This window comes from Myotis yumanensis, unplaced genomic scaffold, assembly GCF_028538775.1.
Source record: "Myotis yumanensis isolate MYYU_CA2020_CCGP unplaced genomic scaffold, mMyoYum1.0.hap1 SCAF_4, whole genome shotgun sequence".
Classification (NCBI taxonomy): domain Eukaryota; kingdom Metazoa; phylum Chordata; class Mammalia; order Chiroptera; family Vespertilionidae; genus Myotis; species Myotis yumanensis.
Genome location: NW_027223755.1, coordinates 79057640 through 79071426, shown reverse-complemented (window position 1 = coordinate 79071426; position 13787 = coordinate 79057640). Strand labels below are relative to the sequence as shown.

General features: G+C 47.1%; 1 protein-coding gene across 6 annotated transcripts in view; it reads left to right on the top strand.

Annotated features, from left to right (window-relative positions):
- The window catches only part of LOC139008896 (NXPE family member 3-like), a 34282-nt gene that overhangs the window by 20286 nt on the left and 209 nt on the right, over positions 1-13787 (top strand). Inside the window, exons 6-11 of one of the 6 annotated variants that reach the window (XR_011471227.1) lie at positions 1791-2160; positions 8278-8667; positions 10328-10522; positions 11828-11898; positions 12592-12621; positions 13683-13732. Coding sequence is in view for 4 of the 6 variants with exons in the window: in XM_070412645.1 (XP_070268746.1) it covers positions 1791-2160; positions 8278-8667; positions 10328-10522; positions 11828-11982 (1110 nt within the window). In the remaining 2 variants the exon portion in view is untranslated. The other 5 variants (XM_070412646.1, XR_011471228.1, XM_070412649.1 and 2 more) reach the window with 5 other exon arrangements.

Genomic DNA, 13787 nt, shown 5'->3' with positions numbered 1-13787 from the left:
GTTAGACCGGACATCTTTCCAGACATCCTTCCAGACGAAGCTGGGGCTGTGAGGGAAGCCCAGGTCCTAGGTGCTGGAGGGAAGCCAGTGCCAGCAGCCAGGGGAAGGAAGGCCTACTCTTGCACGAATTTCGTGCATCGGGTCTCTAGTAGTAAATAATACAGTATTGCATGAGAACTTTACCAGCACCTCGTCTCTGGAGGAGTCAGATGAAGGCAACTGAATGGGGTCCACTGGAGAATCTTGGGACTCAGGAGGATTGCTCTCTTCAGAGCTAATTGGTCAACCTTCAACTTTTACCACATTCAAATCAATGAAATAACTGAAAGACTGTGATTAATAATTCATCATTGTTCTGTACTATGCCACTTGCTGGAGTGTGGTTTGAACATCCAGAAGTAGAATTTTAATAATCATTTTAGCCATACTGATTTTCCCACCTATAGAATTTAGTACCTACAAATAGTTCTCCTATGTTGAGTAACAGAAATGTTTAGAGAGTGAGGTGTCATCATTACAAGTATATTGTAATTAAGTATGAGTTAAAAATCCTTAAAAATGTTGTGTTGCATATTTTAAAGTTGCTAAGAAAGTAAATCTTAGAAGTTCTCATCACAAGAAAAAAATGTGTAACTATGTGTTACAAATGGATGTTACACATTTGATGATGGATGTTAACTAGTTATTGCAGTCATCATTTCACAATATTTGTATACATTGGATCACTGTGTGGTAGACCTGAAACTAACAATGTTATTTGATAATTGTATCTCAATTTAAAAAATAAAAGAGGGTCTTTCTTGGGTTAGTCATTTGATACACTTTCCCAATGATATATTTCTGTTTTTGCTAAAAAAAAAAAAAAAAAAAAAAAAAAAAAAAATCTCACTGGTGAAATAATGCTAAAGAATAAAGGTGAGATACATACATACCAGCTTAACTTTCCACTCTCCCTCCCCTCCTTATGAGAATTATTTTACCTTAATATGGCACAGTGTGTCTCAGTCACATCCACATCTTCACAGCTTGGGTCTTAAGAACTTGAACCTGTGTCAGCTCCCGGTTTTTACAGAGTTCTTTCATAAGAACAAAAGAAACCTTTTTGCTATTTATTCAGTTTTTACCTTTCCATTTAAAAGGCAAAAGTGGGTCCCCTCTCTCTTTTTCTCTCCCTTTCCAGGGAGCACTCCAGTGCCATTTCCTTCCCTCTCTCCTTCTCCCACAGGCATGCATCCCCTAACCTCTAAGGGACTCTACGAGACTTGCAACCAAGGGAGCAATGGGCAGCAGCATCCTGTCCAGGGCTAACCCCCTGGACCTGTCTCCAAGGCCCCCATTCTCTACTTCCCAGTGAGCTAAGGCAGTCCAGCCTAGGACTCTCCTATTGCTTCTTCCGTGCCCTTCCTTGTTTTGCTGTCCTAAATATACTTCTGCTGTGGTCAATAAATTCTTGGTTGCTTTTCAACACTTTGTCTCTTGATTGAAATCTTTCCCTCAAGAAGACAAGAACCAAGGGCTCCTTGTCTCGCCACTCCCCTGCCTGCTGCAGGGCTTCAGCCCTCACCCGGCACAAGGACGCCAGACCAAAGCCACTTCAGACGTTCACAGTTTCCTGGTCAGAGTGAGCCATGACGAGGACTTCCCCATGTGCAGACCACTTCCTTGTTTTGATCTGGTATATTTTCCTCAATTATCACATCTCACAAAAAGGAAGGAATAAGCAGATGTCCAAAATCTTTTTAAATGGTGAACAGTGGAAGTACTTGACATTCCTTAATCTGTTCTTGCAGGCCATTTTCTATGGGGTCGCCTGCATGGAAGATGTGCTGAAGAGAATTAAAGGGAAAAAAGACATTAAGTTAATAACTGCCTTCAGAGACCTGCTTTTCACCGCACTGGCTTTTCCTGTATCCACATTTGTATTTTTGTCCTTCTGGATCCTCTTTCTCTACGATGGAGAACTCATTTACCCTATGGCCCTAGATGATATCTTTCCAGTGTGGCTCAATCATGCCATGCACACGTTCACACTCCCCTTCTCCCTGGTTGAAGTCATCTTCAGGCCACACTGCTATCCATCGAAGAAGGAAGACCTCACCGTGTTGGCTGCTGCCAGTCCTCCTTACATTAGCAGGGTCCTATGGATCTACTCTGAGACTGGTAAGTGGGTATATCCTGTGTTTGCCAAACTCAGCCCAATGGGTCTAGCAGCCTTCTCTCTCAACTACATCTTTACTGCCTGCATCTACCTACTTGGAGAAAAGCGCAAACAGTGGAAATGGGGTGACAAGAGGCAGCCAAAGAAAAACGTGATTATATGCTGTCTTTCAAGAATTCAAAATGAAGAAAACACAAGAGGGTGGGGTTTTTTTCCCCCCCGGGGGTTTTTTGTTTGTTTGGGGGTTTTGGGTTGTTTGTGTGTGTGTGGGGGGGGGGGGGGGGGGGAGGTGGTGGAGAAACGTAAGAAAGTAGAAAGGACAGGAAATAATATTTAAATTTAAGAAGAGGGTTATGAAGATAGCTCAATTTGAAGACTCAGGTTTTAAAAGGCTTACTGGCCATGCAAAAATAACTCCTGCTATCTTAAAATTTGTTACCTTTGTCTGAACTCTGTAGAGGATGGTCTGTGGTCAAAATCTGACCATAACCCAAAGAAACTCATAAACTCAGTGTTAGAGAATGTTTAGACAGAGAAAGGAATGGAGGATCATTCAAATTCTACACTTTACTGAGGAGGTTGCTGAAGACCAAGATGAGAAGTTACCTGCATGAGGCCAAAGAGTTAGTGTCAGAACTGAGCCAAGAGCTTTTGTCGCCCAGATATTTTAACTCCCAATCCTGTGCCATTTTTTAATAATCCCAACTTTCCTAAAAACAAGCATTTTCATAAGCTAGTTATTTTCACGAATTTCTTATCTATTTTTCTCCCCTCAATCGAGACAGAAGTATAGGGAGATTCTCCTCGTATGGTATAATAGCAAATTATTTGGGATAATGAGAAGATAAGTTATAAAAATATTAGGAACTCTTTCCCCCTTGTGAACAAGCATTCAAGGCAGATATAAAGACTGAACATAATGACATTGTCAAAATCTCTTTCGTTCAAGTATTGATTAACTTGTCAAATAAATGTACATTTTACTTGGGAAACAGTTTAAGTGGGAAGTGATATAATTATGAGGACTGCTGAGATTGCTTTGGTACAAAGTTCTTTGCTGAGCTAGTTTATGATTTAACAAAACTGATTGTCAGCAAGCACATTCATGAACCCTGCTTCGATTTTCCTATTGGAATTTTCCAGGTCTGTTTTTGTAAAGAAATATGTGGTGGGTAAAAATAGTCAAATCTGCCCTGACCAGTTTGGTTCAATGGATAGAGTGCTGGCCTGTGGACTGAAGGGTCCCAGGTTCCATTCCAGTCCAGGAGGCAGCTGATCGATGTTTCTCTCTCATCAATGTTTCTAACTCTCTATCCCTCTCCCTTCCTCTCTGTAAAAAAATCAATGAAATATATTTTAAAAAATAAATAAATAAAAAGAGTCACATGAGAAAAAAAGGGTTTAAAAAAAATAGTCAAATCTATTGGTGTGTCATAAAGCCCAGGGGAGTTGGGCACCAAAATAAATTGTACTTGGGCTTCCCAACCAAACATGATACAGGAGAAATTTGGTGAAAATGAGTAAAACCTGATAACACTGTGTCTGGAACTAAATTAAATCTTGATTGCTACATTAAAAAATTAATTAATAAAAATAAAAATAAATAAAAGGCAAAAATGCCCTTTTTTAAAAATCCTCACCCAAGGATATTTTCCCATTGATTTTTAGAGAAAGGGAAAGATAGAGAGAACTATCGATGTGAGAGAAACACATCAATTGATTGCCTCCTGCACAAGCAGGGCCCAGGCTAGAGAGGAGCCTGCAACCGAGGTACCTGCCATTGACCAGAATTGAACCTGGGACCCTTCGGTCTGCAGGCTGACGCTGTAGCCACTGAGCCAAACCGGCTAGGGTGATTTTTTTTAAACTCGTAAAGCAAAGCTCCCAATTCTCAGGACATAGAGAGTCTCATAGGTTTCCGTTCTTCTGGCTATCTCTCTGGCTTATATTCATTTATTAAAAAAATATTTACTGACCTTTCCCCCAAAAAATTATTTACTGAGAACCTGTTATGTGCCAGGCTCTGTGCAATGTACAGGGGATGGCACAGGAAGCAAAAGCAAGCACAGTCTGCTCTCGTGGAGCTTCTAGCAGGGAGAGAGCATTCAATGAAATAAACATGAAGGGTAACTTGTGATTAATGTTAGGAAGAAACAGCACCAGGTACCCCAAAGCTGCATCACAAGTTACATTGATCTGGTTTGGGGATCAGGAAAACTTCCCTGAGGAAGCAGTGTTTGTACTGAGGTCTAACAAAGTCATATAAGTTCATTGAAGGGTGGAAGTAGAATTAGGGAGCAGAAGCATTTCAGGTAATACAAACATCAGACTAGTGGCAGGGGTGGGCAACCTTTTTGTGAGTGTGTGCCAAAACCAGCAAAATCTCTGACTCAAAATTCTTCTGCGTGCCAAACCTAATTTTTTGAGAACATGTTACACCTACTTGATATCTCTTAAGGTGTACGTATGTGAAGAACCTTGAAGAAATAATAAAATTCATTTGAATGACAAAAACACAGTATATGATGATGAAAAATACATTTATTTTTTATGTATACATGTACACTGATATTCCGACAGAAAACTGTATGACTCCATTTGATATTATCAGTGGGACTTTTGCTGCTGCATCACTGATGACAGAGATTTTACATCAGGTTTATATTTCGTGACCTTCAGAGATATGCACAAGCTACTACTTTCATCCATCATCAGGCTACTCCTATTACGAGACTTAACAAAATTCATCACTGAGAACAAAGATTCACAATTGTAAATGGAAGATTATAAGAGAGGGTTTCACGTGCCAGCAAAAGTTCCTGGCGTGCCATGTTTGGCACGTGTGCCAGGGGTTGCCCACCCCTGGACTAGTGTCGTGTGGTGGAAAGCTGTGTGAGAAGTTTGAGGAAATGGAAGAAGAGCAGGATGGTTGCACCTAGAGAGCAAGGGGAAGGGTGGAGAGAGAGGTCAGGGAAAGTGGAACAAGCATGACACTGAAGGCCATGGTTTCAAAGGTGTCACATAATAGGACACCATGAAAGAGCTTTTAGCAGAGCAAGTTAATTCTCCTACTCAAAACTCACTATACTTTCAGTTCAACCTAAAACTTGTCTTTAAAAGTTTATTAATTTTTTAATGACGGAGAACGCAACGAATGGGATGTTAGATTATCCACTTGTTCCTCATCCCCCTAAATCCACTCTTCGACTTCTCCACCCTGCATGAGGGCTGATTCCTACTGACCACATAACCCGGGGCCTTCGCCCTCTGGCTTCCCCCTGGGACCTGCCCATGGGAGACATCTGCTGATCAAGGGAGGAGATCCTCTCCTTATTGAATTACCCTGAGTTGCTATTTGCCTCCACCAAAGGCCCTCTCCCTGCACCTAGGGGCATTTATTCTAGGGGCTGATAGCTGTTCCCTCTCTTTGCCCCTTCAGGCATATGGGTGACAAGAGAAAAGTTTTGAAATGGACTAAATTAAATTACAGCAGGTAGAAGGAACAAGGAAGAAGAGACAAGGAGTTAGTCAACAGAGTGAAGATGCTTCAACATCCCTGTGGGTAAAGTGAAGATAGCAATACACCCACCACAGAATGTTGTAAAGCTGAAATGAGGCAATGGATGTTTAGTGCCTGACGCAGATAAGAGGGTTCCACAAAAACCGGAAACATTTCTTCTCAGGCCTTGGAGAGGGGGAAAAAGAAAGCAGATACACACTCATTCATGGATAACAAAGACCATTACAAACTTTTGAACAATAATAGATACAGAGGCAGAGCTGCCTCAAACTGATTGTCAAACTGCAGTGGGAAGGCCGGGGAGGGTTGGGGGGCAGGAGGGAGGGGAGTAAGAGATCAACCGAAGGACTTGTATGCATGCATATAAGCATAACTAATGGACATAAGACACTGGGGGGTAGGGGAGGCCAGGGGATTGTCAAGGGCAGGGGAAAAAAAAGGGACACATATGTAATACCCTTTGTAATACTTTTAGCAAAAAAAAATTAAAATTTAAAAATTTAAAAAAAAAGAAGAAAGCAGATACAGACGTAGGCGGGGACTGCCTTGCTGGCTGTGGGAGAAGTGTAGAAGGAACATGTTAGGATTGGGGAAGAAACTGATTAAAAAGGAAGTCAGGCCTGGCCTCTGTGGCTCAGTGGTTGAGCATTGACCTACGAAACAGGAGGTCATGGTTCATTTCCTAGTCACGGCACATGCCCGGATTGCAGGCTCGATCTCCAGTGTAGGGCATTCAGGAGGCAGCCAATCAATGATTCTCTCTCATCATTGATGTATCTTTCTCTCTCGTGCGCCCTCTCCCTTCCCCTCTGCAATTAATAAAAACATTATAAATAAATAAATAAATAAATAAATAAATAAAGGCAAGAAGGAAGGAAGTCTGTCTGCTGCTTCCATCTCCAAAAGACCAGGCCACTTCCTCATGAAATCATGCCCACCCGCTCCCACAGTCTACTCAGTAAGTTGATGGCGACCTCATTCCGGGAGGCAATGGGCAGAGCCTCCTGTGAGTCACCGAAGGTCCCAGTTCCCAACCTCTCACCCCGTTCACCACGTCACAGGCGGGCAGTGCCCTCCAGTAGGGATGGTCCCAGGGACTGTCCCTGGGGTGACCCATTACTGCTCTGAGCCTTAACCACCCCCTGTCCAGGGAAGACTCTGGATTAGCCAGGGCTCCCACAGCGGTGGATGGGACCATCTAAGGAGCATTATAAAAATACAGCCTCCTGCTGCTCAGCCCTCAGAGCTCTGCACTCTGGTGCTGAGGCCTAGAGACTCTGTGGTGCAACCAGGTAGAAGCATCCAGAAGGCTCTGTGGATTCAGCAAGAGTGGAGTTCCAGTCCTGGACCCATCACTTGAGAGTCACGGACTTGGGCACACCCTCTCTGAGCCTTGGTTGTCTCATAAGTGAAGGGGTGAGAACAGAGGGCCCTGAAGATCCACACTTGATTTCTGTGGGTAAAGGCATGGCCTCCAGAAAGCCACTCCCTGGGGAGATGGAAGTGTCAGGCCACACTCACCTCTAATCCCAGCGAGGGTGTGAGATGCAGAGGGAACAGAATGGGCCTGTGGGTCTTGTTTCTGCCTGTGAACTACAGGGGAGGGCGAGGGACCAAGAGCCAGCTGGATGCACCTGGGCTGGGGCTGGGGCTGGGGGCGTCTCCACCAGCGCCTCCCCCCTCCTTTTCCAGGGGCTGTAGCTGGACAGAGACTCCTGGCTGCCTTTCCTCTGGAGAGAGCCTGAGCTGGCCCCGCTGCCCCTTCCCCTGCAATGAGAGAAAGAGGCTGAGAGGCACTCAGAGAAGCAGAGAAAAGGAGAGCCAGTGAGAGACAGAGACCGGACTGACTCCTAAGGAGATGGGAACGTCCCTGGCAGAGGCAGGGCGTTGAGGTGGGAGGGGAGAGGCCAAGGTCAGGCAGCCAAGTCAGGACCACACCCATCAGCATGAAGGTGGGGACTGGGGGGCCGATATCATGGCTCTTGGTCACTGACCACAGGGGAAGCTCTTTGGCAATATCAGAAAAGAAGAAGCCAGATTGTAAAAGGAAGTGCTGTTCATTCTGGGCAGCCGTGTTTGGGGAGGGCTCCCACCTCCCAGTCCTCCGAAGGAGCCTGCTCCTGCCTCTCCTGTGGTCAGATTAGCCTGAGGCAGCCCCTCCACAGGCCTCCCCTCCGGCCTAGAGGCTCTGCTTGTTTTCTCATCCTCCCGAGGAGAGCGAGGCCATGGGTCTGCCCCTGCTGCCGCCCCTGCTGCTGCTCCTGCTGCTGCCCCTGCTGCCACCAGCATCTCTGCAGGCTGGTGAGTGGCCAGGACCCCCGGCTCTGACCAGGGCCCCAGGGGAGCCCCAGGGAGGGGCTGTGGCCAGCCAGGCTTCCCACCTGCAACAAGCAGTGGGCTGGGCTGGTCCCACAGTGCTGGGTCCCCCACATCCCTCACCCTCCTTTCTACTCGCCCTGGAGAGGGGACGCCCAGCCAGAGCGCCAGTCCTATTATCTGCCACACTTCCGCCCGTAGGTGAGGTGCCAGATGGTCCCGGGTTATCGTCTCCGTCCCTCCAAGTGGCTTCAAAGTCCCTCTCTCTCCCTCCCTCCTCCAGGTGGCTCAGCAAAATGCACTTCAAGCCTTGATTATGAAGTCAAACAACCAGAGCACCTCTCAGCCCCTGAGGGTGGCTCCATCGACATCCCCTTCTCCTTCTGTTACCCCTGGGAGTTAGTCAGTGATCCCAAAGTGCGTATATCCTGGAGATGGAAAGGCTTCTACGGAGAATTCATCTACAACACAACCCCGCCGTTCACCCATGAGGATTTTAAAAACCGCCTCTCCCTGAACTGGGCAAAGGGCCAGAGGAACGGCTCCCTCCGGATCTCTAATCTGCGGAGAGAGGATGGACGTAGCTATTTCTGCCGAGTCCGGTTGACCACAAGGAACGAAGGCGAGAAGGTGACGCAGTCCATCACAGGGACCAAACTCACCATCACCACAGGTGAGTCCCGCTGCCCCGGCCACTGGTGCCCTCGTCCCCCAGGACCGGTCCAGGCGCCTCTCTTCCTGACCTTTCTCTCAAACTCCTCTCCCTGCCCCTGACTGCTTCCCAGCCTCTGCCAGCTTTACCTTTTTCACCGTAATCTCCCCAAACGTGGGCTGCCTTCCTTGCCCCTCCCTCACTGCCCCACAGATCCAGCCCCACCGCCAACCCCAGGCTTCAGACCTTCCAAGCTCCCCGGTTATCCTCCTTCTTGCTCCAAGTTGGGGCTCCAGCCCTGCCTCCTGCCTTCACCCCATGTCCTCCAGGTGGACTTGACTTTTATGGGTGCAGCCCGCCTTTCCTTTGTCCTGTGTCTGCAGGTGGAGCCCCAGCTAGCCCCACGTCTGTGTCTCCCCACAGCCATGAGCTCAGCCTGGCACACACAGGAGGGACCCAATAGTGGCCCAAGGAATTCCCACCCCTCCCTCCACCCCTGGTAACACCCCAGCACCTGTTGTCCCAATTTCTCTGCTTTCTTTTCTCACTCTGCTCCCCAGAACATGGCCCTCAATGCTCCCTCCCCAGTCCCATTTCTTTATTCTCCTCCATCTCCCTCTTCCTGTCTTAATCCTCTTTTACCTTCCTTGCCTCTCTCAGGGCTCCACCCCACCACACACACACACACACACACAACATGGGAGCCTCTATGTTGTCCCCTTCTCCGTCCTGCTCCTGTACCTCTGTCCTGGTTGTTAGAGGCCCCTCTGCAACAGCAATAAGGGCAGTTCCTGCTTACTGTGCACTGTCTGGCTGAATCCTTGCTATGCATTGCCCTAGTGAGTCTGCACCATGACCCCACAATAACAGTAGGCACTGCTATCATCTTTATGTTACAGATGGGGAAACTGAGGCTTTCAGAGCCTAAACACTGGCCCAAATTCCCACTAGTGCCAATGGGATTTGAACCCAATGTAACCCCAGAGCCTACTCTCTGAACCACTAGCCTCTTACCTCACCTATTGACTTGATCATCTTGTTATCCTGACCTATTTTTAACCCAATATGGGGGGTGTTGCATTAATAGTTCTTCCTATATTACTTAGTGGGGCATGGAATCTTAAACATGGGTTTTCCTGTCTCCAGAGCAAATACTGGGAAATTCCACTTACAGTATCTAGAATAGTCAAATTAATAAAAACAAGAAGTGGAATAGTGGTTGTCAGAGGCTGAGAAAGGAGAGAATGGGGAGTTGTTCAAATGGGATGAATTTTATTTTGGAAAGAAGTGTACGATGATGAGAGTTCACAACAATGTAAATGTACTTACTGCCACTACATTGCCTTAAATATGGTTAAAATGGTAAATTTTATGTTATGTGTCTTTGACCACAATAAATGGGTTTTTTAAGTCCTGTGATCTAGTTATCTCTATTTGTAGGTGATGAAATGAGGTTCTGAGGTCACACAACTGATCAGTGGTAGATTCAGGATTTGAACTGAATGATGTATGTGATAAGCCTTCAGCATTCCACCTTGTTACTCCTCTCCTGGTGTGAGAGCTTCAGAGGGTTGCTCCCCACCCCCAGTGTTCCCCAAACTAGGGAACAGGATGTGACAGTTTCACCCAGATACTTCCAGTCCTCTAAGGAAGAATTTGCTTGTTTCTCATGTCTTCTCAGCCACTGAGAAAACCACCAAGGACCCCACCAGCACCAGCACCACCACAGATGGCCTCGGTGTCCCAGGGAACAAAGGGAGATCAGAGTTTTGGCCCTTCAGTAAGGAAGTTGTGGTCAGTATGGCAGTGGTCAGCGCTGTGCTCAAAATTGCAATTTTGGGACTGATGATCTACCTCAGGTGGAAGAGAAGCAAAGGTGAGTGGTCCAGGACCCTCCTCTCTCCCCAGGCTTCCCAACTGGGTGTTTCTCCTAACCACCTGCACCAGGATGATTGCAGATCCCTGCTGGGATGAGGTCTAGTCTTGGGAATCGTCATTGTTAATGATCTCCTCAAGTGCTGTCTGGGAGTGATCAAGTTTGAAAATCATGGCTCTAAACCAGCCACTCTCTATAACTTTCCTTGAGTTAATCATTTCGCATCCATCCTCACCTTTTTGTTCATGGAGAGGGGAGGGTCTGCCATGAAAAATTGAGAGAAGAAGAAGAAATAGGAAGTTGACTGAGCTCAGCAAGCATTGGTGGGGTACCTGTTTTCTAGGGCCTGACTTGTAATTAGAGATACAAAAGTAAATAAAGCCGAGACCCCTTCATGGAACTAATTTGGGAGGTGAGGGGTGGGGCCTGTTGCCTGAAGGGCTTATTGCTTCATTTGGAAAGAGCTAAAGTAGTTGCGATAAAGGAGGGGGTAACCAAGGAGGACTTCCCAGAGGAAGTGACACCTGCAAAAAAAGCCTCAAAGAATAAAAAAGAATTAGCCAGGCAAGTGGCAAGGATGGTGTAGAGGTCACTGTTCTTTCAGGAGAAGGAAACCGTTTGTGGAATTGTCAGTAGCTCAGTGCTATGGAGGAGGCAAGAGATGGGGAAAGAGGACCTTGTAAATCACTTTCAAGAACCTTAGATCCCAAAGGCAATGTGAAGCATCCAGATGGCAACCTCACTTGGTATTGCAGATACATCCAGTCTGCAGTGGAGGGACCAGGACATTAGACTTCCCCATCCAGTCCAATGCAGTGCCAGCTTGAGTGGAAAGAGAGCAACAGATCTTGGAAAAGGCTAAGAAGGAACAAGTAAGATATGGGGGTTGGACTGATGTCGGTGTGAGGGAGCCAGAAGTCCCATGTTTACAACTTGGGTGAACAGGCTGCGATGAAACTACCAAGTGAATTAGGAAACATACAAGGTCAAAGACCATGGTTCAGGGAGAAAAATGATTCTTCAACTAGATGAGCATCAGCACTTATAATTATTTAGCCACAATAATTAAAGTGATGCAATGCTAGCATATAAAAGATAAAGTAATGGAAGAAAAGAAAAAATTCAAATATAGGCAGGATAAAAATACTAGTAGACCCAAATATATGCAGGAATTTAGTAGGTTAAAAGGTAGCATGTATAATCAATACATATTATTAGAACAATTGCATAGCCATTTGAGAAAAATAACATTATCTCCCTACCTTATCATTTGCACCAAAATAATACTAGCATTTAATATTTCAGAGTTTTCATTCCCAGTGATTAACAAAAATAATGTCCAGAGTGGAGTGGAGGTCACTGGAGCTGGGGGATGGGTGAGTCCAGTGCCTGAGAGGATGGTCCCTGTGGATGATGAGACCTCACAGGAAGGTGGGCAGTGGTGGAGAGGATGTGTGTGAACCGGGGCCAAATGCTTGGGAATTGCTGTAGAGAGACTTGAGAAGGAGGTGGAGGGGGAGAGTGCAGGGAGGTGGGGAGGAACAACAGAGTCCTCGGTGGAAGAGAGGAGCAGGCTGCAGTGTAAACACAGATTCCAGCCTTGAGGTTCAGAGGTAGGAGAGAGAAATAGCCACCACTCAAAGGAAAGCATAAGAAGCTGGTTTGTCACAGCAGGAGGAGCGATGGTGCCTGAGGTGGGGAAGGGAGGGAAGGTGGGCCAGGCTCAGCAGAGGAAGGAGAAGGTTGAGGGATTGCAAGGAGTTGAAGGAAAGAGGAAGGAAGCAGAGGGAAAGTTAGGGAGAGAGGGCAGGGTGAAGGCGGCACAGGGTGCAGAGAAGAGCTGCTCTCCTGATTTGGTGTTGAGGACAAAAGCAGGAGAGGTGTGGGCAGCCTCAGGATGCCAGCTGGTGCCACTCTGAGTCCGAGGCCCTTCCAACAGGGGTTTCAGCAGAGCTGCTTTGCTGCCCTGGTTTATCCAAGGATGGTCTCAGAGTAGCATGAAGCAGAAAGGCAGGAGGAGAGATGCTGTTCATGGAAGGCACACTGACATGCTGTTGGTTCCTCTACAGGCCTGTGAACTAAACCAGAGCCCCAGCTAGGTGAGTGTTTGTCTTCAAAGTGAGACATAGGGGTCTCAGGGGCGGGGGGAGAGGGGGGGGTGACTTAGGAAACAGGAAGCTCCTTATGAGAACAGCGCTAGAAAGCCTTTCACAGCTGCTTGCATCCTCGACTTGCCCATCCGAGTTTTCTTATGTTCCATAACAGGTCAGCACTTCTCTTACTAAGAACAGAGGATCTAATTACTTTCTCTGATTCTTTCCCAGAATGTCTCTTTCTCTGGTTTCCTCTTTTCACCTTCTTTTGTCCCTCTTCCTACGTTTTTCCATCTGTTCATCCTATTTTCTTTCCATCTTGGACATCATCCTTCTGGAACACATCTACCTTTCCCACATTTTTCCTCTTTCTTGCTCATTGTCCAATCTGCCTTTCCCCTGGTGATGCACCCATAGTGGCCACAGAATCATCTGCCTCCATCATCTCTGCCGTCTGCCTTTTCTCAGAGCACCTTCCCCCGTCAGCTCCCAGCCTGGCCTCCTCTCCTCTGTGCTGGGATCCCCTTCCTGCCCTGAGCACTGGTCCTCCTCACCCTCCCACCAGTTTCCTTTTCTCCATCCTTCTTCCCATTTCTACACTTTCCCTTCCCTAAACCCCCTCCCGCCTTTCTCTCCCTCCCTGACTTTTGCCAGCTGCCTTACTCACCCATCCCAGGATGGTGTCTCCTCCTGGGGACCGAGGCCTGAGCTCCCACTCAGAGGCTGTGAGATGAGCGTCGCTGGTTTTCCTTCTCCAGTTTTAACCGAGGCAGTGAGGACAGGAATTCACCCCTCTGATTTCTCCTCCTGTGCCCCTTCCTACAACAGTGGTTCCCTAGAACAGCCCTCCTTCAGGTGGCACTCAGGGGCCTCTCCTGGGCTACACCACTCACTGCTTCTCAAAGCTCTTCCAGGCAGCCTCCTCCTGAGAGCCTCAAACCATTGCCTACATCTTCTGAGTAGGTCCAAGCAGGTCGCAGAGCCCCCAAGAGAACCAGCCTGATACAGGTTTTGACTCCTTTCTGCCCAGCCTCTAACACAATTCCCACTCTTTCCTTCCCATGCAGGGGATCCTTCCATAACACCGAGGAGAAGTACGAGAACATTGGGCATAAAGGTCAGTTCTACCACCATCCACTCTCCACCTTGGCCCTTCCTTCTTCCTTTCACAC